Below are 26,570 nucleotides of genomic sequence, written 5' to 3' on the forward strand. Positions count from 1 at the left end.
GCTCTGACTGCATCTATTGGTTCCCTTCAGCCGGGGGATGCCACCCCCAGGGTGGACAGCAAGGGCAATCCTGCCATACCCATCCGGGTGCCCTGGCCCAGTGCTGGCACACTGCAGGGCATCATAAACACACAAGACACGCCCACCCCACCTCAGCCCCCTCCCGCTGCTCCCCGAGCCACGCCCACCTCGTCCTGCAGGTTGATGTCGCCGGGCCCGCGGTTGAGCTGCTCCTGCAGGCTGGACACCACTGCGTTGTTGCCCGGCACCCGGTAGATGCCCGTGGACTCCAGCCCTCGTGCCTCCACGATGCGACAGCACGCGGCCACGATCAGGGGGACGTGCTGGGACACGGCAGGACAGGGGGGGGTTAGGGAGGGTGAGAGCAGCATCCCCACCAGGGACCAGAGGAGGTGGGGAGACCAAGACGGGGCCAGTGCGAGGCCCAGCTGCGGCCAGGGACTTCTGTGGGGACAGAAGGCCCTCACTGCCCACAGTCTGGGGCTAGAATAACCCCACGCCTTGCCCTGATCTGAGAAGGGGCACTGGCCAGGGGTCCGGGGCTCCGGGCTCGGCCTCGCTCTGCTGCTCCCTCTCCGCCCTCGCCAGCTGCCGGTAAGGCCAGGTGGACAGCTGCTTCCAAGTCCCTTCCGCTCGGTCTCCCCTGCCCCTGGCTGCTCCACAGTGTGGTGGGGACCCACCTGGTTCTCCGTGGCCGGCTGGCACTCTTCCAGCCGGATCCCGAATGCCCTGGGTGCCGCCTTCTTGTTCTTCTTGATGATGTTGATGCCCCAGGGGCTTTTGGGGGCAGCAGCACTGTCATCTGGAGGGGGAGGCAGAGAGCGCAGGGTGAGCTGGGCCCGGGAGGGGTGGCAGCCACACTCACCGCCACACGCACACGCCTGGACACGTGGGGCCCTCAGAGAGGCCCTGGGGTGCTGAGGGCTGATGGGAAACATACACCACGTGCGAGGCCAAAGGAAAGCGGGCTCTAACCGGTGGAGAGGGGCCCGGGAGTTAGGTGAGGACTCTGTGTGGCTCCGGGGCCAGCACAGGAGGCGGAGCGCTGACTCTGGTATACCCACAGGAAGGACTTCTAACAGCCCGGAGAGTGTGAAGAGGGAAAAGGCTATATCCTCAGAGACCAGCCTCCGCCCTGAGGGGACACAGCAGGCTCACTGGGTGACTACCCAGCATGGAGGTCTTGGAAGAAATCAGGATCCAGGCCCTTCCAGCCCTGAGACCCTGAGAAGCCCAGACCCAACAGGCACACACACATGGGCAGACACAGCAATAACCCTGGTGCGCGCGTGCACACACACACACACACACCCCTAGACACAGACACACAGGCACACACACACACCACATATATACTCACACTCACAGGTACACACACACAGCACACACACACACACAGGCGGGCACACAACACACACACACAGGCACACACACACATATACCACATACACACTTAAACTCACAGACGCACACACTCACAGGCACACACAGCCACACACACACACACACACACTCACACTCACTGGCCCTCTGCTCCCTGCAGACCCACGAGCTGACCTCACGCCCCCAGCCGCACGCATGTCGCCCCCTTAGCAGCCGCCTCCTACCCTTGCCCCCTGCAGGCTGGTCCTGAGTCCGGACGCCGCGTGCCACACTCTGTTTGAGGAACTCAGACTTGAGGCCCCCCAGGCCCCGAGAGCCTTTGGGGGAGGAATCGGCTTTGGGCCCAGAGCTATGGCTGCGGAGGAAGAGGGGAAAGGAGGGGTCTTCATCCGGGTGACCCAGCACCCACCGCCCCGGCCTCCCACCACCGTGGGCCTCCCTCTATCCCTGAGCAAACCTCCTTCCCTCCTGGGGCTGGAGGCCGCAAGTCCCCTGTCTCCCCCACCCCCCGCCCCGTCCCCAGAGGCTGCCCTCCTCGGAGGTGAGCCAGGAGGATGACCTAGGCCGGAAGTGCCCCCCCCCCCCGACCCAGGCCTGCTCCGCGAGGCTGGGCTTACCTCACTTTTCGGTAATCATTAAGCTTCTTGCTGATCAGAGCTTGGTTGGCACAGCCGGGGTCCTGGAGGAGGGAAGAGAGTGCAGACGCGGTCAGTGCCCGCACGGCCCGCCCAGAGCTCATCCCCGGCTCCTGCCTCGGCCTCGCCACCCCTCTCCTCCATCTGCCCGCTGGAAGGACAGACCCTGGAGCGAGCAAGGCCAGGCCTGGGCTCCTGGGCGCCCCCTTGCCAGCCGTGAGACCCCGAGTAACCCACTTTGCTTCTCTGAGCCTCAGTCCCCTCAGCAGTGACAGGGGAGGGATAATATGGCAGCCTCAGGGTTTGGGTGCAGACCTATGCACACAGCACTCCTCACAGTCCTGCCCAGGCCCAGGAGAGGGGCCCCAGGCAGGCAGCTAAGTGGCTTGGAACCCTTGGCCATGCCTTGCTGGGGGCAGCCCAGCCAGGCCTCCCAGGGCAGGGCCCAGATCCCAGGTACTGTCCTCGGCCGTGAGGACAGAGACAATGTCCGGGGGGGGGGGGGGGGGGGGGGGCGCAGAGCCTGGCTGAGGGGGAGGCTGTGTCCTCAACAAAGAGGGTCTGTGAAGAGGCGGAGCACTGACAGCCAGCAGAGACCGCCCCAGGCCCGGGCCTCAGGCCATCTTGGGCAGGTGTGTCCGGATTCTGTGTGCGGGCACTGGGCCAGGGAGGGGCCGGGTGAAGCGGAAACACCAGCCCGGCCCTTGGTGAGCAGCTGCCCAGGAAGGGGCACCATTTTTTTTTTTTTTTCAAATTCTCCAGAGTCCCTGCCAAAACCTTGGCTCGATCCCTGCTGCCTGCTGCCAAAGGCCCGGCCTCTTGGCCTCCTCCCAAGGTCAATGTGTTCATGTCCCTGCAGACAGGCCCGTCCTGTCAGAAGGGCCAGCCCCAGGCCTGGCACAAGGACACCTCATTCTGTACCGCATTCCTTAGGAAACACACACACACACACACACACTCACACCTGCAGCGGGGAGCCGAGGCCGGCCTGGAGCTGACCTCTCTGGGCCACAGCCTGCGATCACAGCAATAATTAATAACGCTAATAATCCCTGTCCTTCCTGGAGTGATTGTCACTGCCAGCCACGGCACCCTGGAGACGCAGGTACTCGGCGAGCCACGTGCTCACCCCAAACCCCAGGGGGGCCCAGCGGCCAGCCCCTTTCACGGCAGAGGGCACTGAGGCTCAGCGGGCGGAAGGGAGGGCCACGGCAGGGGAGGGGTGGCCCGGGCCTGCTCTGGCCTCCCGGCCCCGTGGGGGCTGGGCCCCGCCCTCACCTCGCCCTCGGCCCTGCTGTTCTCTCGGATCGCTCTGATCCAGCCCAGCATGTCATCCCGGTCCTCAGCCTGAAAGAGATATTCACAGAAGTCAGCGGTGGTCAGCCGGAACACGTGCCTCCTCTTGGTCTCGCTGTAGGAGATGTCCACCAGGCAGGAGCCGATGCAGACGGGCGCCGCCTCGTCCTCACCTGCGCCGGCCGCCGCCCCCGCCGCTGCCGGCCCGGGCTCCCGCCGCTCCTTGCTCAGCGAGAGGGAGCGCGCCCGCAGCGCGGCGTACACCCGCTTCCACTGGCGCAGGCCGCCGCCCGCTTTCTGCAGGGAGACACAAGCGGGAGGAGATACGGGGGAGGAGAGGGTGTGAGAGGACAGGCTGCTCGCCCGCCCGAGCGCGCCAGGGGGCGGGCTGGAAGCTGCAGACACCCCATTGCCTGCAGAAGCCCCCCTGCTTCACTCCGCTGGAACCTGGGGCTGCCTCCTGCTCAGAGGCCTCAACGCTCAGCTCCTCACCTTCCTGGACTCCCCTACCGTCGTTCTCAGTCTCCCCAGAGGGTCTGAAGCCTTCTTTTTAAAGCATAGCATCCTTAAAGATTAGCATCCTTAGAGACTAGCATCCTTAGAGACTAGCGTCAACACCCACCTGGCCTTGGCCATGCCTGGGAGAACCAGGAGGGGGTCTGAGGGCCACTGGGCCCCACCCAGCATTGCCGCCTGACGTACATCCTCACAGAGCCACTCCTCGCCCACGTGTGCTCCCCTTCGCAGCGACAGCGGTCCACCGCGCTAGCTCTCCCCGCCTCTCCTCCGCCATCCCTTCCCAGAAAGCCACTTTCAGGGCCACGCAGGCGCCAGCGTAGCAGCTTCTCAGCCCGTTCCTCAGCCTCTCTGCAGCTGTCTGGAGACAAGTTTGGTCGTCACACCTGAAGGGCTATGGCAGCGAGCGGGTAGAGGCCAAGGGTGCTGCTACGCAGCCCCGATGCCCAGGAGAGCACCACAACCCAGAACCATCGCCCCAAAGGGCAGCAGAGCTGAGGCTGGGACCCGGCCCTCAGGATGGAGCTCCGGGCCTGGGCCTGGGCTCCTCTCCCTGCGTGCTTCCCCGGTGACTCATCGTCCCTCCGGCCCGGCCTGCGCCTCCCGCCCTGAGCAGCATCCCCACGTGCAGGCTCATATGGGGCAATGGTTTCCACCATCAAACCTGTTCTCCCGCCGCCCCCGTCTTTCCCAGCTCCGGAAACCGACCCAGTTGGCCAGAAACCTGAAAGGTGCCTTCGACTCCTCCCTTTCCTCACCTTCCAGCCTATCAGAAAGTCACTTCTGCTTCCCAGGCATCCCGTCTCCCTCCCTCCTGCGAACACCTGTCCTCGCCATCAGCACCTCTGGCCTGGACAATGGCACAAACTGCCCCGTCTCCGCTCTCACCTCCCCCAGTCCGCTCCCTGCCCAGTGGCTGCAGCCGCCGCCGTTTGAAATGTGACTGAGACCGCGTATCTCCCCTGCTCCGCACCCTCTCATGGGCGCCCAGGGTCTTGGAATCAAACCTAAGGACTCTGTGATCTGGTCCCCCCCCCCCCATCTCCTCTCCCTCCTCTTCCTCACTGTGCCGAGCCACAGGGCCCTCTTCAGGGACAAGCCGTGCCCACCCTGTCTCCAGGCCTTTGCACTGTTCCTTCTCCTTTTTTTAAAAATAAAGTAATATATTGGTATTGATTTCCAAGAGGGAGGGGGAGAGAGATAAGAACATCAATGATGAGAAAGAATCGTTGATCAGCTGCCGCCTGCAGGCCTCGTACTGGGGACCGAGCACGCAACCTGGGCATGTGGCCTGACCGAGAATCAAATCGTGACTCCTGGTTCACCTGTTGAGGTAAAACCACTGAGCCATCCCAGCAGCCAGGCCCCTTCTGCCAGGAGCCCCTTCTCTCGCTTCATGTGGCTGCCCCCTTCTCGCCCGGCAGGCCTGAGCTCAAAGGTCAACAACACCCCCTCCCCGGGAGACCTTCCCGATGACTGTTTTCTGTAGGAGCCCTCCACTCGCAGGAGAGGCAGTCACATCAGCCTGTTCGATTCCCCTGTTTGAATTCTCTGGTTTATGGTGAGATTCTGAGAGCAGAAAGCGTGTCTGTCCTCTCAGACCACACCCCCCTCCCAGAGCCTCCGCAGACCCAAGGGAAGTGCTCATCAGTATTTACTGACTAAATGAGTGAGTCCTCCTCGGAGCACCTGAGGGCAGGGGTTCCACCTCAGCCTGCGCTCCTTTGCTCTGGCCGGAGGCTGCTCAGAGCAGTACAGCCCTGCCCACTGCCACCGACCTGGGGGCCCGGGCTGGACACAGCAGGACCCTCCAGAAGAATGTCAACATCCAAGTGAGGTGGTGATAAGGTTCTGCCCTTTGGGACAGAACCAGCTAGTGACCTTGGGCAAGTCAAGCCCTCTCCCCTGGCACCAGCGCTTCCTGCTGCTAAAACGAGCGGGAACTAGCTGGCCTCCAAGGTCGCATCCAGCGCAAGTGCTGTGTCCGTGGCTGCAGTGAGATGTCACACCCTCTCCCCTCTGCCTGACAGTCAATGCTCTGAAACAGACTGGGGTGTGTGTGTGGGTATTGGGGGGGGGGGGGGCGGCACCCAGGAGGGGCTGGGCTTGTGGGAGAAGCCGGCAGCTGACTGGCACTCAGACTCTGAACAGACCAAGAGCCCGAAGCTGACTCGAGGGCCCTCTCCTCACTCCCAGGCCATGGGACCTCGGGACTGGGGGGAGGGGGTTCTGGTCAAGATGGGAGTGGAGGCCCCCGTTGCCCAGAGCTGGTCACTGAGCAGGAAGGGGCCGGCTCCTCTCCCTGCCCGGGAGACACTGTGGGTGGCCTTCAGGGGCCACCGAGAGCTAAGCTAGGCCGCCTGGCAGCAGGAGTGCAAGCCTCACGGGGCTCAGACACTGGGCCAGAGACTTTGTCTACACCTGGCTGCCCTTCGTCAGCCACGCCGCTGGCCCCGCTGCCCTCTGAGGTCACCCTGGTCCACAGCCACTTGCTGACTCTCCTCCTTGGATCCCACCCCCCAATTCCTTTCAAGGTGCAGCCTGTCTCGTGCCCTCTCCCCCTGTGCCCTCAAACCTGGGGGCAGGTGCCGAGCACCTCCTGACGGACCAATGCCCCCCCGGGGGACCTCCATCCTGCGCGCCACGCCCTCGGAGCCTCTGTTCCCAGGACACCTCCACCTTGGACTCCCAAGACCCCAGGGCAACCTGTTGGCTTCTTTTCCCCAAACCTGTGCCTCAGTGCCCATGGCTCGGGGGACGGTCCCACTACCCACCGCCCCCTGCCTCCCTCACCTCCCGGCCGTCAGCAAGCCCAGGCGTCTCTTCCCCCGAGTCTCTCTAAACTGTCCCCTCCCCTCAGCCCCTGCCACGGTCCTGGTCGGGGCCCACATCCTCGCTCCCCCGGACAAAGCAGCGGCCTTGCCTCTTCCTGTCACAGGATCAACACACCCTCCGCTCACATCCCTGGCAAGGCCTGCCCTGAGCGACAAGGCCCCCCGAGGAGGCACCCAACGCCCCCATCTTGGCTTCCACCTCTTGCCCTGGCTCCCGGGTGCCCACCTTTCTCCAGACCATCCAGGAGGGCATCTCCCCGGTCAGACCGCTCTCTCCCCTCCCAGCGTGGTGGATCCTCACACATCCCTCATGTCTCACCCACCGCTCCGAGGCGAGGGTCACCTACGCTATGCCACTGCCCCGGACGCTCCCACCATGAACATCAGGCGCTCGTAGCTGTTATGCAACCGAGCTATTCCTGCTCGTCATGAACCCCAGCAGGGCAGGACTGGCCCGGATCCCTCGCTACGAAACCCTGAGAACCTCCGCTGAGAATCGGGGTGGGCCACGCCCTCAGTCATTATCCACAGGCTGGATGGGGACACAGATAAGCCAGTCCTGCCTGATGACACATCGGCCCTTGGCGTGGTACACAGGTGACTCCATCTTGCAGGTCAGAAGAGTGGGGCTCAGAAGATGAGCCTTCTGCCCAAAGCCTTATGCCTGATACGTGGCTGGGCAGGAATCTAAGTCTGTCTGACCTCAAAGCCTCTCTCCTTTCCAGGTACAGACCCCTAGGAGGCAGGGTGGAAAATTCAAGTACCAGCAATACGCAGAACAGCAGCCCCACCCCCACCTCCCATGCCAGGCACTGGGTAAATCCATCTCATTTAATCCCTAGCAATAGGCATAGGAACCAATAAATATGATTAGCTCCACGTACAGACGAGGAAATTGAGTCACGGACAGGTGAGTCACCTAAGCTTCCCCAGCAACTCATCATCGAGAGACAGGCCCAAGTTATGGTCACACTCTGCTCGGCCCTGCCTGGGCTGCTGGGGGAAGTGGGGGGGAGAGGGGGGCAGCAGTAGGGCTGCCTCTCCTCCCACTCCCTCAGCCTGGAACAGAGGTTCAGTCTCCACAGGGCGGGGTCCCACCTTCTCCTCTTCGGACCCTGGTTATCTGTCCTCGCCCTCCGTCCCCAGGCCCGAGCCCCCTTCCTCGCTCCCCTGGATCTCTCTGGCGGCTCTGAGCCGATCCTCCACGTTGGCCCTCTCTAGCTCACTCCCCAGGAGCCACGTGAAAGAGGCCCCGGGGGCTGCCATTGCCCTTGGGATAAAGACTAAAGGTTCTGCCGGCCTTGAAAAGGCTGACCTCTGCTTCCTTTGGGGGCCTCAGCCCCTCTAAGAGAATCGCCTGGCCCGCGCTCCCTCGTTTTCTATGAATGTTCATGGCCATGGGGGCGGGGGGGGGGGGTGATCTGCCAACCAAGGATCGCTGGGACCCGTTTTGTCAGAATCCCGAGCGCAACGCCATCGGATCCATCCCACAGAACAGACCTCTTTGTCATGAGTTCACTGGGTCCCCAGAAGTTCTTCCCAGCATCTATCCTCTCCCCCGCCTGCTACAGCCTCAGCCGGTTCGCTCTGGCTCCGGAGGCTGCGGGGTGAGGAGCCGGAGAGTCTGCGGATCCAGCTTCCATTCATCTTCACCTCCTTCCTCCGGCCATCTTACCTTCCCCTTGTTGGTGAGGACCTGCTTATAATACAACCAGCCTTCCCTCCTGACGTCGCTGAAGGCGGTGTCCGAGAGGTCCGAGGTCGAATGTCGCTTAGAAGGAGCATCGGCATCTTCGGAAGTGCCCCAGCTGTCCAAGGACTGCGGCGAGACAGCAGGGGGCAGTGTAAGGTGGCTCCCCCTGTGCCAGGCCCTGCTGCTGTGTGTGGCCTCGTGGCCTCGCTCGCCCTCTCTGAGCCTCGGGGTGAGGTCATGAGGCACAGGTGCTAGGGAAGCCGGAGAGGAGGAAAGGCTCTGACGGCAGACCATGTGCCTCGCCACGCCAGAAAAGCCAACCTGGAGCCACCCAGGGTTTTATAGACTTGAAGAAATGAAGGAAACAGAGGGAGTAATTGTGTCAACACGGAGTTAAATAAACAGAGGAAGTCAGAACATCAATGAAGACCGAGTGAGTGGAGCAGGTAGTCATGCCCACAAAGAGTTAAACAGAGGAAATGATGGTGTCAGTAGGACTCCAGCCCCAGAGATGACGTGCGGAGGGAGAAGTAGGCAGGCAGGGGCAGTTATAAAGAATAAGCCAGGTGGCTCTCGTTCGATTCCAGCCAAGGGCACAGGCCTGGGCTGCGGGCTTGATCTCCTGTAGGGGGTGTGCAGGAGGCAGCCCCAATCAGTGATTCTCTCTCATCATTGATGTTTCTATCTCTCTCTCCTCCCTTCCTCTCTGAAATCAATATATATATATTTACCTCCCGCTCCGCCTGGGAGCTCACTGAGCTGTGTCTGCCACCAGAATATATTATATATATATTCTTAATATATATATTAAGAATAAGCCAGCCCTGGCCAGTTTGGCGCAATGGATATAGAGCATTGGCCTGTGGACTGAAGGGTCCTGGGTTCAATTCTGGCCAAGAGTATATGCCTAAAAAATGTATTTTAAAAAAATAATAAGCCAGGTGAAAATACAGCAAGGTGCTAAATGAACCAAATATGGCGGAGTTTGAAATCAAGATGGCCTTTCCAGCCCATCCATCATTAAGAGTTGAGGCCATTTCAGAATTGGCCGTGTTTCCCCAGGTTCTGAGGCTGGAAACTAGCTTCTCCATCATTCTCAACCTTATGCTCCCCTGCCTCCCCCTCCACTTTCCAGAGTCCTCTGAAGACACGCTCAAATACCGACCAAGTGCCTCCCTAGTGCAGGCACTGTTTGGGTTCCCATGGAGACCAAGCAGCGACCGGACCAAATAAAATCCTGCCGTCATGGAACTTACGTCCCAGCTGGGAGACGGCAGGAAAGGAGCTGGATATATAAACTATCGAACATGGCAAGTGCGAAGGAGAAAGACACACTTGCGAAGGGAGACACAGAATGTCAGGGGCGGAGGCTGGAATCGCAGGGAAGGCCCAGAGAAACCTGAAGACACTGGAACAGCGAGCCCTGTGGCTGAGGGGGGCTGGGGAAAGGGCATTCTAGACGGGGAGTGACCAGCGCCAAGGCCTTGGCTGGGAGGGGACGTGGTGCCTTTCAGCGATGGCAGAGCCCACGGAGGAGAGTGGGTTCCGTGGTGGACAGCGGGGTGGGCGGGGCGGGGAGAAAGAAAAGGCAGGAGCCAGAGGAGCCCATTATATGGCAGAGGACACAGGCGGGACCCTGTGCCAGGGCCCTGCCCGGCACTCCAACGCCCTCGCCTCCCCACACACGCCACTCACCCCATCGGTGAAGAAGCTTCGGAGCATCCGCAGGCTGGGCACGCGGTTCGGCAGGCGCCTGGGAGCAAGGACCAGGAGTGAGGAATGCGGGAAGCACGGCCGGGACCTGAGCCACCCCGGCCCCGAGGCTCAGGGCCGCCCGGGGCTCGCTGCCCGGTGTGCAGAGGAGCTGGGGGCCCAGGCGAGCCGGCTGGGGCGGACCCACCCCGTCCTCACCGGAGAGGCTTGCCCTCGTCCCGGAAGGTGTTGAGCCCGTCATCGCAGGACTTGGAGCGCTCCGTGGTGATGGCCAGCAGGTAGGAGGAGCGGCGGCCAGCCTTGATGCTGCCTGCAAGACGCCCGCATTGGGCCAAAGGGTCAGGGGGGCCGCAGGTGGGGCGCCTCCATGGGCCTCCTCTCTGGGCAGGGCCAGGAGCTGGAGCCAGCGGGAGGAGGTCAGACATCCAGTAGCAGGCCCCGCAGACTGTGGAGGCTGGGCAGCAAGGGGGAGCGTGGGGATGGGTGTGGGGAGCACTCACTGCAGTCCTTGGAGTAATGGCGGCCGAGGGCAAAGGTGAAGGTTGGGGAGGATGGGCTGGTGCCCAGGACAGGAGCCGAGTTCATGGCACTGGAGACCACAGCGGAGGCGGGGACGTGCTTGGCTTGCAGGTCAATGCTGGGGCTGGTGGGCTCATCTGCGGGAATGGAGGGAGTGGTGGGTGAAGGTGGCAGAGAGCCGAACCTGCCTGTCCCCCCGCCCCCAGGCTCGCCTCTGGGCCCAGACCACATTCCCAAGGCCCCTCAGGTCTCCAGGGCCCTTCTGACAACATGCCCACAGCCCAGGGGGCCCACCAACCAGACTGTTACCATGGAGGCTCAGCCCCTGCCTTCCCCAGCACAGCGAGGGCACCAGGCAAGGGGCTGAGCTACCCTTCTGAGACCATGCCCTTCTGAGACCATGCCCTTCTGAGACCATGCCCTTCTGAGACCATGCCCCTGAGGGAGGGGCTGTGTCCCCCAGCCAGACTGGGGGCTGCTTGGGGATAAAGACCGTCTCCCGCTTCAGCTGCGAGGGCTCCCTGAAGGCTGGGCTGTTCCCCCCTCTGCCCGGGAGCACTTTGAAAGTAAAGCTTTACCTCCCGCTCCGCCTGGGAGCTCACTGAGCTGTGTCTGCCATCAGACTGAGGCTGGCTGAGGGGGCCTGGCTGTTGGGGGGCAGGCCTGGGTCTCCTCGCCTCCTTCCCACGGCTACCCTGCCGTGAGCTCACGAACCCGGCTCCATTTCTCAGCCCCCGGCTTCCAGTCCCATGACTTTGCATCCAATCTTTCTCCCAAGCCCCCAGACCCGGCCCAGCCCACCCCGCTCCCTCACAAGTGCCTCGGATTCAACAAACCTGGAACCTTTCCCTGCCCTCCTCCCTCCCATTTCCTCCAGCGAGCAAGAGACCCGGGAGTCGCCTGGCCTCCCATCTTTCCCTTGTCCAACATCTGTCCTAGAGGCAGCAGACTTTCCGTATTCCCTCGGTTCTCAGGATACAGTCCAAACTCCCTGGCCTGACAAGGTCCCTCCAGGCCCATTCTGTTGACCTGGCAGGGCATCTGACTCTATCATTTCAAGGTCCTTGCACACTCCAGTCTCTCCCCCTCAACACTCTCCCCCCAGCTAACTCCTTCTCGGCCTTCTAGGCTTAGCCAAAATCTCCTTTCTCGAAGGTTCTCTCCTTGGCCACCATCCCAATCTAGGCTATGAGGCCCTTCTCCGTCTCCCAGAGGCCCCTGTACTCCCATCACACGCCCGTCCCACGGGACTGTCTTGTCGGGTCACACATCCCCATGTGGGACCGCACACTCCAGGAGAGCGTGGAGCCCAGCACAGTGCCTGACACAACGACTTGCTAGATGGGTGGAAGGTTGGAGGATAGATGGAAAGAACAAAGAACGAAAGGAACAAAGAAAAGCTAGAAGGATGGAAAGAAGGGTGAAAGGAAAGGCTGATGGAAGAGTGGAAAGAAGAAAGAAATGAATGATTGAGCAAAGAGAGGAGGGAGGAAGAGAAAAATGGATGGATGGTTGGATGGATGGATGGACGGACAAAGAAACAGGTCGATCCCGTCAACACCCAACCCAGAGTCTTTCCCGTGGTGACAAGCGGGTGGGGTACAACCGGGCACAGATAACCACGTCGCGCAGACAGCCCCTGCACCATCGCTCACCGATGAAGGGGATGGAAGCCAGGGAGTCTTCCGTCGTGGTCAGAGGGGCCACCTTCCTGCCCGGGCGCTCCCCGCGCCCGCTGGCCTCTGGCTCTGAGGACTCGTCACCGAACCCACGGTCCATCTGCCTCGCGGGGGGGAGCTGGGCCTTGCGGCCGGTGGGAGGCTTCTGCCTCAGGACCACCTCGTCGCGGCGGTCCTCGGCGGGCGGCTCCAGGGCCCGGGCGCTGGGTTCCGGCCGGGCACCCCGGGTACTGGGTGGTTCGGAGGCCTCTGGCAGGAACGGCGCGGAGGACTGGGCCAGGCTGAAGGTGGGCAGTCCTCCGAAGGGCGAGTCCCGGAAGGAGAGGGCGTGCAGGAGGCCGGTCCGGCGCTGGAAGGAGGGACTGTAGCTCCGGTACCCGATGTACCCCGCGTCGTCCAGGCCCTGCAGACCAGGCGGGGCTGGAGCCTGCGGCCCGGCGGGGTCTCTGGACGGGCAGGCTGGGGTGCGGGCCGATGGACGCTGGGACGTCCAGCCACAGCGCTCGAATCGGGGTGACACCAGGGCGCCCGGCCCCAGCGCCTCGGCGGAGTGGGTGGTCCGGCTCAGGTAGTCGTCTGAGCGCGCTCGGTGCCAGCCCTCCTGGCCCAGCTGGCTCAAGGCGCCCTGGGAGGTGGAGCAGGGCCACGGGCGGCGGGCAGTCACGTCCTCTAGCCGGTCCTGGGAGGCACTGCGGACCCGGGGGGGCATGGCGTGGCACCGTCTCTCCCCCGCCCGGCGGGGCACCTGGTTGGACAGCCAGTGTGACAGGGCCTGCTGGCACTCCAGCTTGCTGGGGAGCACCCGGCCGCCAGGCTCCGGGAAGGCACGGGGTGTCTGGGGCTCGGGGGGCAGGTGGGGGAAGGCACCGGGGCTGGGGCGGGGCTGGCTCATCCCCGAAGGAGGGCTGTCCGAATGGGTGCGGGCAGTCGAGTGGACGCGGGGCCCTGGGTCGCTCCAGGCAGCAGGGCTCCGGGGGTCACTGGGCAGTGCTGAGTGGGGCTCAGGCACCATGCTGGCCCAGGCGGAGACCCGGGCTGGCGGGGCGTATGTCTTCCGATGGTAGCAGATGGGGGGCGGCTCTGGGATGCTCTGGGCCTCTCCAGAGTACGGCTCGTTCCCTTTCAGGTAGGCATCCTGCGAGTAGGCCTGGCGGGGACAGAGGAGGTGAGCGGCCCCGGAGCTCAGATGACAGAGAGGGACCGGGCAGGAGCAGTGCTGGGGGCAGGGGGGTGCTCCAAAGACAGTGGGTGGAGGACAGAAATAAGAGGCCTTTGAGAGTCACACACACTCAGACACACACAAACACACACATACAAACACACTCGCACACACACACACACACACACACACTCACACACTCACACTGGAGAAAGAGCCAGGATTTCTCTAAGACTTATGACAAGGACTGCCTTTAGCCACAAACATTCCAACATCTGTTTTCTGGGGTCCTCCCCCCTGCTGGCCTCAGCTGCCTCCCTGCTTCCTCTTGTCCAACAGTGCCCACAGCCCCTGGGCGGGCGGAGCCGGGAAGTCCCACCAGAGACCAGTCAAGGTGGCAAATGACAGAGAAGAAAGCCGCTAAGGGGTGTGTCTGGGGGGAGGGGTGGTAGGCAGCCAGAAAGCCCAGCTGTCCCAGCTTCCCCTGGATGGGGAGGTGGGCGGGCCTGGCCGGGGGCTGGGGGGTGAGGAGGACCGAGCTCACCTCCGCTCCCTCTGAGCCAGGCTGGGGGCGGGGCCAGCCGGGCTGAGGGGCCGTGGGCCACCTTTTGCCACCCAGGCCTGGAATTTGGCTCGGCAGCTGAGGCTGACGCTGCATTGCTGAGGAGTGACAGGCCGGTGCCCGGGCAGGCCAAAAAAGGAGGCAGCCCCCAGGGCAGCAGCAGTGGGGCCTACCCTGCCTGGCCCTGACAGGCCGCCCGGTGGCCTGTCTCAGGGTGAGTATCAAAGGGGGGGGGGGGTGTAACCAAATAAGCACACACACACACACACACACACACACACACACACGCTACACCATAGGAGACGCAGGAAAACACACACCCAGAAACACACTAACACAGACAGACAAACACAATGAGACACACACACAAATCACTACACCCCTAGACCGGGCACATGCCTCACAGGAGCCACACCACACCCCACACGGAGCCCCCCTTACCTCTCCTTCCTGCCATCCTGCCGGCTCCGCAGGCGGCGCCCGCATCAGGCGGGCGGCGGCCGCATCCTCCCGCCTCCCCGCCCCCACCGCCTCCTCGCTACCCCTTCCGACCACTCTGCCAGCCCTGCCTCCGCGCCCCACCGGCCTGCCCTCCCCCTCCGGCGGCTGCCGGCGGCCCCCACCGGCTCCGGCAGGCGGGAGGCGGAGGGAGGCGGAGGGAAGGATGGGTGTGGAGGGGCCTCGCGGCGCCGGCGGTGGCGTCAGCGGCTGCCGCGGCCCCATTGGCCTTCATCCTTGGCTCCCAACCACAGGAATGCCTGCGCCCCACCCTCCGGCGGACAGGCTGCGGGGGCCAGCGGAGGCTCCCAGATGCTGACATCTGGGGCTGCCGGCGGGAGACTGAGTGGCTGCCCTCCTCCTTTCTTGCCCCCCTTGTTTCTTGGGGGCCCCCCCAGCTGAAGAGGGAGTGGGAGGACACGCCCCCAGGCCCTGCCCTGTCACCCCCTCCGGGCTGGAGGTGGGGCACCATCTCACAGCTCGCCTAGCCTCAGCCGTCGGGTGTACGGGCAGGGTGTTTGAGATGGGGGCCCCCACACCTCTCTAGGCCCCCATTCTTGCCTCCCCCTCGCCAGGAAGGGCCCGGGGACAATTGAGGTCAGGGGGTGGAGGTTCCCAGAGGGGCACGGTGCCAAGCGGGCACGATGACTGCAGGGATGGTGGGAGCACGTCCAGGGCAGAAGCCAGCACAGTGGCTCTCGGGGCCTCTGGGGCTTGGCACTCAGCCCTCCCTTGGGGGGCAGTGACCTTGGGGGCAAGCAAGCTGCCATCTGGCTGGGATCCCTGAGACCAGGGCACCGGACACCGGGCAGAGAGGACAGCCCTGGGCTCTGGGTCAAGGCTGGGAGGGGGAACAGAGAGAGGCAGCCTGTGCATGTATATGGGCATGTATGTGAGCGTGGAGTGTGCGGGGTTAGCAGGTACACGTGTGAGTGCAGGATATGCTGCCTGCAGTGTCCTGGTATCCTCGGTGCCTGGCGCAGAGCTCAGGCGCGCTGAGTGCCCGTGGGGGAGGGTTTGGTGCAGGGTTTGGTGACTGCGGTGCTGGTGAGGCTCGCACCCGGCTGGACTGAAGCATGCTGGGATGTTTGTGGGCATCTGTGTGTGACAACAGCAAGTGTTTGTGGTGTCAGTGAGAGGTGAGAAGTGCGAGCACGTGTGTTGAGGGGGGCTGTGTGGTAGCATGTGTGAAGCATGGGGAGGCCGTGTGTGTGGTGGCGTGTGCTCGGTGTGCTGTGCTGGGTGCACTGTGTGTGTGTATCACGTCCCGCGGTGGGTGGCGTGTGGATGAAGGGGTGATGTGGCGGCTGTGTGTCTGGCGTGCTCTGGCGTGAACAAGAGCACACGACAGCGGGGTGTGCCTGTGTGCGGACACACTCACGTGGGACCAGGCAGCGAGAAGGGGCGGGAGCAGGAGTCTTCTGGGAGTGGACAGAAACGTGCCCGTCTGGCCGCTCTCCTTCCAGATACCCTGGCAGGAATCCTGCCTGCCTGCCTGGCGCCTCCCCCTCCCCAGAGCAGCCCTGAATGAAGCAACACCCAGCCCCAGCCCAGGGCCGGGCCTGGCATCCCCATTGGGCAATGCCAGCCTGTGCTGCCCCCTCACTCTCTGCTCTGCCCCGGGCCCAGGGCCGCTCCGGCCGCCGCAGGGGACTCACCAGCTGGAGGATGTCCTCATCCCGGGGCATGATGGAGAGCTCCAGCGCGTCATCGCTGCGGAGACAGGGCAGGGGTCAGGCCCGCCCAGGCCACGGGGTCTGGGAGGACAGGGATCCTGGTCGCCAGCACCCCGGGGCCGAGGGGGTGGGGGCAGGGCTCAGGGAGAGGCAGAGCTACTCTGGGGGAAGGAGGCAGGGCGCTCACCTGTTCTGAATCAGAGCTATGACCTGGGAGTAGGTCTTCCCAATGACACTCGCCCCGTTCACCTTCACCAGCCGGTCTCCTGGGGACAAGGGACAGGACCGCGTGTGAGCAGGCCAAGGCCCACCTAAGCACCCCTGTCCGGTTTGGGTTTGGATGGGCAGCGGGCGGCAGGAGCCTTCCTCACTCCTGGTAGGCAGGAGAGACCCAGAGGGCGCAGGGAGCGGGAAACTGGGACAGCTCACCTGTGCGGAGCCCAGCCCTGTGGGCGGGGCCCTGGTCCTTCACGTTCTTGACAAAGATGGTATCCATGGGCTCCAGGCGGTGCCGGGGGGAGGGTCCTGCTGAGCATCAGCCAGGTTAGCTGCTGAAGTCACACCCATGCACAGCTACACACACAGAGGACACACTCAGAGAAGACTCACACTCACACTCACACAGATACACAGACCCGCACGCCCGCAGGGGCCCAGATGCCAGACAGAAAAGGAGACATTATTCCTCCCCTCCTTAGCTCACTCCCTGGTGGGACAGACAGACAGACTCACACACAGACACACACACACATAGCACAGGACAAAGGAAAGGGCGCCCGAGGAAAGGCTGTATCAAGCCCTGCAGACACATCAGCAGGGAGACACTCCCAGCCACACCCACAGGCCAGGGGAGCTGCGGAAAGGCCCCACAACCCCCGCCATCACACTGTACCCCACAATACGACTCTGCTGCCACCATCTCCACCAGAAACGGGCTGTTCCGGGTCAGTGCCCACCCCCCCCCGTCACGGGCCTCAGGGATGGGGACTCGGGGAGAGAGCGTGCCCGTGGCTCCTGCCTTGAACACCCTGGGAGCCTAGGTGCCAGGGAGGGACCCAGTGAAATAGCAAAGGTGGCAGCCAGGGGCTCACATTGGAAAAGAAAAGACGTCAGGGTCCCCTTATGCCGGCGTATCCACGAGGACAGCCCTTGACCAGCTGCACCCCCCCATCAGCCCCCAATCCCCAGCCCTGCAGCCTGTGTGTGCCTCAGTCTAGGCTGAGAGTGACTCCAGGGAGGGGCCAGGTCTTAGAAATCAATAGGTCCTCACAGTGCCACCTCTAGGGTGAAGCGGAAAGGCCCAGAGGGAGACAAATGTGGGAAAAGATGGGGGGGGGGGGGGGGAGAGGGAGAGAGAACACGCAGATGTCCAGAGCGGCCACACAGAAGAACAAAGACAGGAACAGCCGTCGAGGGCGAGGGGCGCTCCTTACCTCCTCCTCGGCCTCCATGCTCTTCCTCCTGAGGGGGACAGAGAGGTGGGGGTTGGCCCTCAGCCCGGCCTCAGCAGCCCAGCGGGAGGCCAGCTCCTCCTGGGCGGGCCCCTTCCATCTCCCTACCCAGCGGCCCACCCTCTTATCTTCTCCAAATAGCCCCGCCGGGGGCAGGAGGGGTGGCCATGGGGACATCAGGTCCCAGCATGACTCCCCGAAGACGTGAGCTCCCTCTCACGCTGCTCCCACCAGGCCAGCATCTCAGCCAACTGACAGCCCCCACTTCCATGGGGGACCCATCACCCCTCCCCTTGGGGAGCCCGAACCAAACATACTTACACACAGAGAACCCAGACAGACACAGATAAGCAGGCATGACAAGTGCAAACAGTGGCTATCGGCTCTTAGAGAAGGGGAGGGCAGGCCTGATTAGTGTCCCTCTGGGGGAGGGGCCTTTGAGGCCTGGGAGAAGGCATTCTGGGTGAGGGGTGGAGTGTGCAGGCCTTGGTATCAGAAATAAGCAAGCACATGCAGCACTGAACCAGCTGAGCAGAAGGAGAGAGTCAACACCAGCAAGCCACAGAGGTCAGGCGGAAGCATTCGAGTTTGAATGAGAGAAAGAGGGAGTCGGTGAAGGTGCTTGAGTGGGAGAGAGTGGGTGTGAGAATACCAGTTAGAGAAGAGGGTTCCAGCATCAGGGTTCAGGGCTAAGAAACCGAGGCAAGGGGGACCCCTGGGGAGGCCTCTGGGATCATCCTGGTGAGTGAGGGGGGAGGGCACTAGATTTGGGGAGGAAACCAATGAGAGGAGGTCAGACAGACACAGGGGGCCGGCAGGGGTAGCAGTGTAGAGCAGGATCCGACCTCTGGCACCATCTTATCTAAACCCCCCGCAGATCAGCCGTGTGACAGGTGACTGGTCCAGGGCTGCTAGCTTGGACTCAGATGCAGAGCCAGGGCTGGAACCCAGGACTCTGGCACGCCAGCCTGAAGGGACCCCTCCTCTCAGCTGACACTGCGGGCTGGCTGAGCAGCGGACTCCTAGACACAAAGACCTTGACATTTATGAGGGCTAGAAGGGCCCTCAGGGGTCAAGCAGAGAAATGCCTCGGGTTCGAGCAGGAAGAGGAAGCCCAGAGATGTGCCGTGAGTGAGGAGCTGTCCCGGGGCTAGAGCCAGGCCGGGGCGCTGCAGGGGGTGAGAGGTGTGTGTTAGGACAGCCTCCCTGAGAGCTCAGGCTGGGAGGGGGCAACAGACCCCGCTCAGGAGTGGCCAGTGGACAAGGGGGTCCCGGGACTGCATCTCTCCGAGCAGGCTGTTCCCCGTCCAGAGACCAGAGTCCGAGGTGTGAGCGGGCACCCTGGCTCCCTCCCCTCCGGGCGGCCACCTGAACCAGCCACCCGCCTGCTCCTGAGAAGATGGAGACGAGGCGCCCGGGCCCCAGGAGGAGGGCTGTGCAGGAGGGGCCGCTGCAGAGCGCTCTCCTCTCCCCATCTCGGCTTCCTGGGGCGGCGAGGGCGGCGGGCCAGCGGGACGTACCTTCAGGCTGCAGTGCACGGCGGACTCGGGCGGGTACACGATGAAGTGGCGCAGGGTGAAGCCGAAGCCGTCCTGGAGGCTTTTGTGCAGCAGCAGGGTCCGCGGCCCCTGCCAGGGGAGGGGGCGCCCGGGAGAGCACCCATCTCTCGGGCCCAGCGGCAGCTGTGGGAGCACGGAGAGGCGAGTGAGCGGCCTTGGGACGCGCAGCCCCAAGTCTGCACCCTGCCTCCCGCAGCCCAGAGGGCCTGACCGGGACCAGGCGGGTCCATGGGGCTCCAGGCACCCTCCTCCTCCTCAGGCCTTCCTTCCCCTCTCACACTCATCAGCCCAACCGCTTCTTCCTTCTTCCTTTCCTCTCAATCCCCTGTAACGCCTTTGCCTCCAAAGAAATGACTCGCTGCAGTGAGCCAGGTGTGGGCTCAGTTCAGCTCCCCAAATGTTCACTAAGCACCTACTGTGTGCCCGGCGCTGCACACGCGGTGCCTGCTGCTGTCTGAGCTCGTTCCTGCCGCTGCACAACCTCACACATGCTCGCACACGTATGCACACGCAGACATGTCCACATGGGTTCATGCACATAGAACACACCGCGACACCCAGACAAGCACCCTCATGTGCAAAGTGCACACACAGAGGCGTACACACACGCACTCATGTCGACTCGCGGAGATGTGCACACCGCCACACAGAATCAGTCTCATGCACACATGCAGACATACACATGCACAGACAGGCTGGCCCCCACACACAGCCTTCAGGAGTAGCAAGGGGAGCAGGGGGGGACTAAGAGCCACCAGGGGGCCTGGCTGGTTCAGTGGAGCAGAGTGAGAAACCGGGAAGTGGGTGGAGGGGGAACACTTGGCTGCCCTCTGGCCCACCCACTGGAATACTTGAGATTCCCCAGGATGACATGTCTGGAGGCAAGGGTTTGGGGACACACAGGACTGTTTCTGGGACAAGAGGACGGACAGTGCCTGAGGGAGGACTCCCTCAGTCCCCTGCTCAGACACTCAGAGGGAAAGTGAGTGACAGGAGAGATGCGTTCACAGGGAGGCAGGGGGCCGAGTGGAAGAAAGGGAAGCCAAGGGCAGAATGGCCCTGAACCGTTTGGCTCAGTGGACAGAGCGTCGGCCTGGGGACTGAAGGGTCCCAGGTTCGATTCCGGTCAAGGGCATGTACCTTGGTTGCAGGTACATCCCCAGTAGGGGTTGTGCAGGAGGCAGCTGATGGATGATTCTCTCTCATCGATGTTTCTAGCTCTCTGTTGCTCTCCCTTCCTCTCTGTAAAAAATCAATAATATATATATATATATTTTTTTTTTAATATTTTATTGATTTTTGTAAAGAGAGGAAGGGAGAGAGATAGAGAGTCAGAAACATCAATGAGAGAGAGTCATCGATCAGCTGCCTCCTGCACACCCTCCACAGGGGATGTGCCTGCAACCAAGGTATATGCCCTTGACTGGAATCAAACCCGAGGCCCTTCAGTCCCTAAGCCGAAGCTCTATCCATTGAGCCAAACTGGTCCTGGCAAAGTATATATTTTTTAAAAGAACAGAATGGGCCCTCTCTTGGGGGGTCTTCAAGCCCCCACCTCGGGCCGTCTAACCTCATCCCTCTGAGGATGAGGAGCTCCTTCATCCCCACCCGGAACAGTCCTCCCACCCCTCACTCCCCCTCGGCACCGGGGAGGAAGGCGAGGCGGGGTGCAGAAGGAGGAAGGCTGCTAGTTCTGGGTTGAGGAGCTTCCACTTTACTGTTAAGCCCCCCTTTCCTCCCCGTCTAACAGCTTGAGAAAGCTCAGATTGGCCACTCGAATCCGATAGTAAGAAATTCCAGCATCTGTCCATCCACCCCCCGGGAGCACATCCGGGGGAAGGAAGCCTGCCAGTGTCCAGGCCGATGCTAGGAACTCTGCGTGGGGCTGGGAAGGTGAAAGACAAACAGGACAGAGGCAGCCCCAGAGGACACAGTTAGGTGGGGGATACGAGAGGACCAAGGTGACCATCCTAACATGTACATCTGGAAAACTACCCGGATGAGGTTGTGAGCACACTGTCCTCGCAAGGCTCCAAGCAAGAGCTAGGATCCGGCCTGGGGTTGGAGGTCCAGCGATGGCCCTCCGTCCCCTCCACCTATGGCGATTGCCTGGATGCTCCCACTCAGACCCACAGCCCCGTGGGGGTCAGAGGGGAAAATGCTCCGTAGTTCTGCTGAGGTCTGAATTCCCTTGGATTTCTATCCCTGCTGACCGGGCGATGAACCGATGGGGAGGAGAGGGCCTCATAGACCCTCATCGCCCTCCTTCCGAAGCCCAGCCCGCTCCCGCGTGGCAGCCGCCCTGCACGCCCTCCGCCCGCTCCGCCCATTGTTTGCTGGTGTCCGGGATTAAGGTTTAAGCCACCAGCTGCCCCAGTGACGAGAAGTGGCTGAGACAGGTCCCCGCATGCCCCCCATTCCTCCGCACACATCCTGCCGGAGCTGCCAGCTGCCGGGGGTGAAGGGGGGGCGCGACCTCTGGGGGGCCTGCCTGTAATCCAGGGCAGGAGGCACGCCTTCTTTCCTGTCCTCCCCGCCCAGGCACAGTGCACCCACCCTTATCTCAGCCTCTCCCTCTGCTCTTTCCCTTCCCCCGCTCTTCCAACCGGGCTCCTGAGAGTGGCAGGCGGTCACCGCTGCCACAGCCACAGCCACCACGCTGCTGCCCGAAGAGGAGACCTGCAGCCCCACGGACAGCCCGCCCTGCAACCCCACGGACAGCCCGCCCCGCAGCCCACGGGCAGCCCGCCCCGCAGCCCCACGGACAGCCCGCCCCGCAGCCCCACGGACAGCCCGCCCCGCAGCCCCACGGACAGCCCGGCCCTGGGAAGTCCCCTTCCTTCTGCGCTAGGACGCATGCACACTTCCTCCCTCCTCCCAGGCCGGGGACAATGCTGGGTCTCCTAACGGCAAAGGCAGAGGCAGACAGGAGGCAGCCGTGAGAAGCGGGAAGGTGGTTAGACTGGGATGGGGTACGCCCACAGCCCACACCCCCAACTCTGCTCTCTGCAATAGGCACAGAGATCAGGGGGCACCACTCATCCTTTCCGGCCCCAGACCCGTTTCCCAAAGTTCCCGCCTCGTGCCAGGGAAGAAAGAGGCGACAGAAATAGCAGCGGTCTCTGGAGGAAGGGAGACCGCCTGAGGGCCGCAAATTAGACAGAGCAGGCCCAGGAACCGGGACCCAGGAGTCCTGCTCCGCCCCCAGGAGCATAAAGAGGTCACTGCGGGGAGCACGGCGCGCCCGCTGGGCACGGCGCCCACTGTGATTCACACCCACCAGCAGGGTCAATCCCCAACATCAGAAACACGGTCCCCTCCCCCACCCCGTTCCTACCTGTCCATCCTCACCCACAGATCGCTCACACCTGCCGCCTAGGCCTCCTTTACCCACCAGGAGGCTGCCCCTGTGTCCAGCCCACTACCAGGGGGAGGCAGCCAGGGGTGCCCACCACTCCATTCATGGCACTCCTGCCTGCCTTTGGCTCCAGGCCCCTGCCCGCCCCAGCTCCCCAGGACCCAGATGCCCTGGCATCTCTCCAAACAGCCCTGGTCCCTTCCATCCTCCCGCTGCCTGCACACCAGCAGGCTGAGCCCCTGGAGGCCGCCACCCAGCCCGCTGTCTCCCAGCACCCTGGGAGAGCTCTCAGCCACAGCCCCCACCCCAACCCCAGGCATCTTTCAGCTCCTCCCCCCTCCCCACCCGGGGCCCTGGTCCCGGAACGCAGGGTGCAGGGCGCACGCAGCTCAGAGATCACAGGGAGTGGGTGGCCCCTACCCTGCCCAGCTCCCCGGGAGGCTCAACCGGCCCCCACCCCGGCCCGCTCCCCGGAGCTCTCCCCCGCCTGACCCTCCCGGCCCCCCGAGCTCCACCCGCCCCCCGCCCCCCCCAGGTTCCCCCCAGCCCGGCCCCCGGAGCTCCCCCGGCCCGCCCCCAAGAGCTCCCCGGCCCGCTCCCCGGAGCTCCCCCCTCCCCCGGCCCGCCCCCCCGAACCCCCCCCCGGCCCGCTCCCCGGAGCCCCTCCCCGGCCCGCTCCCCGGAGCCCCCCCCCCCCGGCCCGCTCCCCGGAGCTCCCCCCTCCCCCTGCCCGCCCCCCGCTCCCCCCCCCCCGGCCCGCTCCCCGGAGCTCCCCCCCCCCCGGCCCGCCCCCCGGAGCCCCTCCCCGGCCCGCTCCCCGGAGCTCCCCCCTCCCCCGGCCCGCCCCCCGGAGCTCACCCCGGCCCGCTACCCAGAGCCCCCCCCCCGGGCCCGCTCCCCGGAGCCCCCCCCCGCCCGCTCCCCGGAGCCCCCCCCCCGGCCCGCCCCCCGGAGCTCCCCCCCCCCCGGCCCGCCCCCCGGAGCTCACCCCGGTCCGCCCCCCGGAGCTCACCCCGGTCCGCCGTGGCCCGGGCGCGTGGCGGTGGCCGCGGCCGCAGGGCAGCCAGAGGCAGCGCGGCTCGGGGGCGCTGCAGTCCACCCCGACGGCGCGCTGCCAGCGCCGGCCCCCGGCGCCCGGCAGGCAGCCCCGGCCCCGGCCCCATGGCGCCCGCGGCCCGGCTTCCGGAGCGGGGCGCGCCTCCCGGGGGCCGGCGGCCGCTCCTCGGCGCCCCACGGTCGGAGCTCTCGGTGCTCCCGGTGGCAGGCGGCCCCCGGGGGTCCCCGCCCGCCCCCCAGAGCCGCGGGCCCAGGGCCCGGGAGCCCCGAGGGGACGGCCGGCCCGCGCGGACGGCGGCAGGACGGCGGGGCGGCTCCGGCCTCCCGCGCTCCGGGCTGAAGGCGCCAGGCCCGGGCACGCCAGCGAGTCTGCAGGCAGACGCCTCCCCCTCCGGGGCGGCCCGTCCCGTCCCTCCCCGCGCCCCAGCCCACACTCACACCCACTCACACCCACACACCCGCAGCCACTGCCACGCCCACTGCACCCCCCTCACACCGCTCCCTGCACCCCGCCTCCTACACAGAAACAGCCACGTGTGTACACATGCCCTCACATACATGCACACATACATACACCCTCCCACCCACATAGATCTGCACTACATGCACACATCCATAGACCTCACACCCTCTCAACCACGCACACACACACACACACACACACACACACACACAGTTCACTCATCCAATGTCCATATACCCCACAGAAACACACATCAACACACATCAACACACATTCCCCTCACATACACTCTGTGTGTGGGCTCCATTCTGTATGCACACACACTTTGGACACCCTCCCATATATGTTTGGTCCACACATCCCACAGGGACGCATTTGCAAGCATACCCACTGTGGCCTAAAAGCACCCCGACCACCACCCCCCCCAAAAAAAAAAAAAAACCATCCCGCATACGCCCCACAGACCCACAACCCGCACCAAAGCAGACAGATGACATGCACATACCACCCAGCCAGCCCACTCCATACAGGCGTGAGCCGCACACATGTGCACACACTCTGCGCCGCACAGGGAGCAGCCCTCCCTCCCATCACACCCCCTAGGGCTACAGGTGGAGCCCCCACCATCACTGTGGGGTCCCCAGGACCCCTTCCCATTCGCTCTGCCTAGAGGGGCCACCACCACACTGACAATGGCTCCACGCTGGCCCCCACCCCATCCCTGGCGTATGAGTCAGACAGGAAGCCATGTTGATGGCAGACCCTCCCTCCGCCCCTTCCCCTTCCCGGGAGGGGCTGGCAGAGGCCTTGGCTGGTCGGTCTGTAATTGCTGCCTCCATTTCTATCCCACCTGACGGTCCACAAACAGCATGCTTCTCCCCACAGCCCCTCACCGTGGCCTGGGGTCGCTGCTATGACCCCATTTCCAGAGAAGGAAACTGAGGCCCAAGAGCACCCCGGGCCCCTCACTCCAGTGTCGGATCTTCCTCCCAAACTCTCGCCAGCGGTCAGAGAAGGGAGGCTGGGGCGGGGCGGAGGCAGCTCCAGTCCAGCCCATTCTAGGAGTGTGGGGAGGCAGCCACCCAGAGGGAGAACGAGCAGAAGAGCTGGCTCCTATCCCATCCGAGGAAGGACAGCTCTGAAGGTGGATCCTGTGGGAGGTGGGGGAGTGACACGGAGGGGCCAGAGAGGAGAGGGTCCTGGGGCGGAGGGAGGAGAAATAGGGGGCCACAGGGGTGAGCAGGAGGGAGGGAGGGAGAAGGACGGGAGGAAGAAGGGTGAGAGTGAGGCATGCGGGGGCCAGGGAGCGGTTTTGTTCTCCTGTTTCCTGTTTGCTGCTTGCTGGGTCCCCTGTGCAGGAGCTGGACCCCCGCCCCCACCCTGGCGGAAGCCGGACGGGAAGAGTGAGGCTGCCACGGCCGCTGAGTCAGGAGGGCTTGGGGCAGGGCGGGAAAGGCCCTCCGTCCAGGGAGCAGAACTCATGACATCTCCATCAGCACCCCACCCTGAGCCCCGTCACATCCCCAAAGGCCAGGCCCTCGGAGCCCGGCTGGAGGCACCAAGATGTCCGCCAGCCATGGCAGACTGGGTGGCCCCTCAGAGGGCGATGGCCACGGGGCTGTCCGGACGCAGCCTGTACGTCCTTCCAGACACCTAACTTCCTTTCCCTGTGCCCCAGGCTCTGAGGAAATGGAGTCACTCTCCCCTCTCATAGCCAACAGGTGCTGCTGTGTGACTCGGGGTTCTGAGTCCAGGGCTGTAGACATCTGGGAAACCATGAGACAGACATGATGCCCGTTTCCTGCCCTCTGACGGGGCAGGGACAGCAAGGCCCACAACGGAGGCAACAGGCCGCTTCAACGCAAACCCACGCTCCTCCCCCTTAGCCCCAGCGGCGTCCTCAGGGACCTCGGGAGGGGGGTGTGCACAGGAGGGCCTCAAAGGGTGTACATAGTTGGAATAAATGATCCTCCAGCCCTGGGGAGCCTTATGGCCCCCTCCCCCATTTCCTCTGGGAAAGGAATGTGGGGTGGGCCCCCGAGGGCGGAGGGGGAGGGGGCCAAGGACTGGGAAATACCAGGCGTAGCTGAGATTCTATTCCAAGCCTTCCTGCCTAGCGTGAGTCCTCCTTCCCTACACCCTCCCCAGCTTCCTCCCCGCTGATCAGGAATGACCCGGCCGAGCAGGCCCTCCCATCATCCTCTAGTTTGACCAGCTTGCAAAATCCATTCAACCTTATCTCCCTGAGGGTCCCTGGGGCAGGTACTGGGGGCTGCACTCCCAGGGGGAGGGCATCCAGTCTTCTCTCCAAATGAGATAGTCATCTCTTACTGCTTCAGAGCACTTCGCTTTATCTTATTGGACCCTTATCCTAAGAAATGGATGTCCAGGAAAATTTTAATACCCGTTTTTCAGATGTAGAGATTGAGGCACAAAGAGGAAAAGCGACTGGTTCAAAGCTTCACTTTTACTGAGCTGGGACCGGATCCCCAAGTTCTA

General features: G+C 63.6%; 1 protein-coding gene across 6 annotated transcripts in view; it reads right to left on the minus strand.

Moving 5' to 3' along the window:
- The window catches only part of ARHGAP23 (Rho GTPase activating protein 23), a 62,039-nt gene that overhangs the window by 18,431 nt on the left and 17,038 nt on the right, over positions 1–26,570 (minus strand). The window contains exons 1-16 of one of the 6 annotated variants that reach the window (XM_045570824.1): positions 24,965–25,054; positions 19,156–19,317; positions 17,618–17,645; positions 16,614–16,709; positions 16,372–16,450; positions 16,167–16,221; positions 12,266–13,436; positions 10,592–10,747; positions 10,290–10,401; positions 10,074–10,131; positions 8,361–8,504; positions 3,318–3,632; positions 2,022–2,083; positions 1,629–1,759; positions 702–823; positions 189–344 (exon numbers count right to left, since the gene is read on the minus strand). In XM_045570824.1, coding sequence (XP_045426780.1) covers positions 189–344; positions 702–823; positions 1,629–1,759; positions 2,022–2,083; positions 3,318–3,632; positions 8,361–8,504; positions 10,074–10,131; positions 10,290–10,401; positions 10,592–10,747; positions 12,266–13,436; positions 16,167–16,221; positions 16,372–16,450; positions 16,614–16,680 — 2,628 coding nt within the window. In that variant the 5' untranslated portion in view covers positions 16,681–16,709; positions 17,618–17,645; positions 19,156–19,317; positions 24,965–25,054. Of the gene's footprint in view, positions 1–188; positions 345–701; positions 824–1,628; positions 1,760–2,021; positions 2,084–3,317; positions 3,633–8,360; positions 8,505–10,073; positions 10,132–10,289; positions 10,402–10,591; positions 10,748–12,265; positions 13,437–16,166; positions 16,222–16,371; positions 16,451–16,613; positions 16,758–17,617; positions 17,646–19,155; positions 19,318–23,564; positions 23,941–24,964; positions 25,055–26,570 lie in introns of those variants that run through there. The other 5 variants (XM_045570822.1, XM_045570825.1, XM_036461386.2 and 2 more) reach the window with 5 other exon arrangements.

Source organism: Pipistrellus kuhlii, unplaced genomic scaffold (assembly GCF_014108245.1).
Source record: "Pipistrellus kuhlii isolate mPipKuh1 unplaced genomic scaffold, mPipKuh1.p scaffold_m20_p_37, whole genome shotgun sequence".
Classification (NCBI taxonomy): domain Eukaryota; kingdom Metazoa; phylum Chordata; class Mammalia; order Chiroptera; family Vespertilionidae; genus Pipistrellus; species Pipistrellus kuhlii.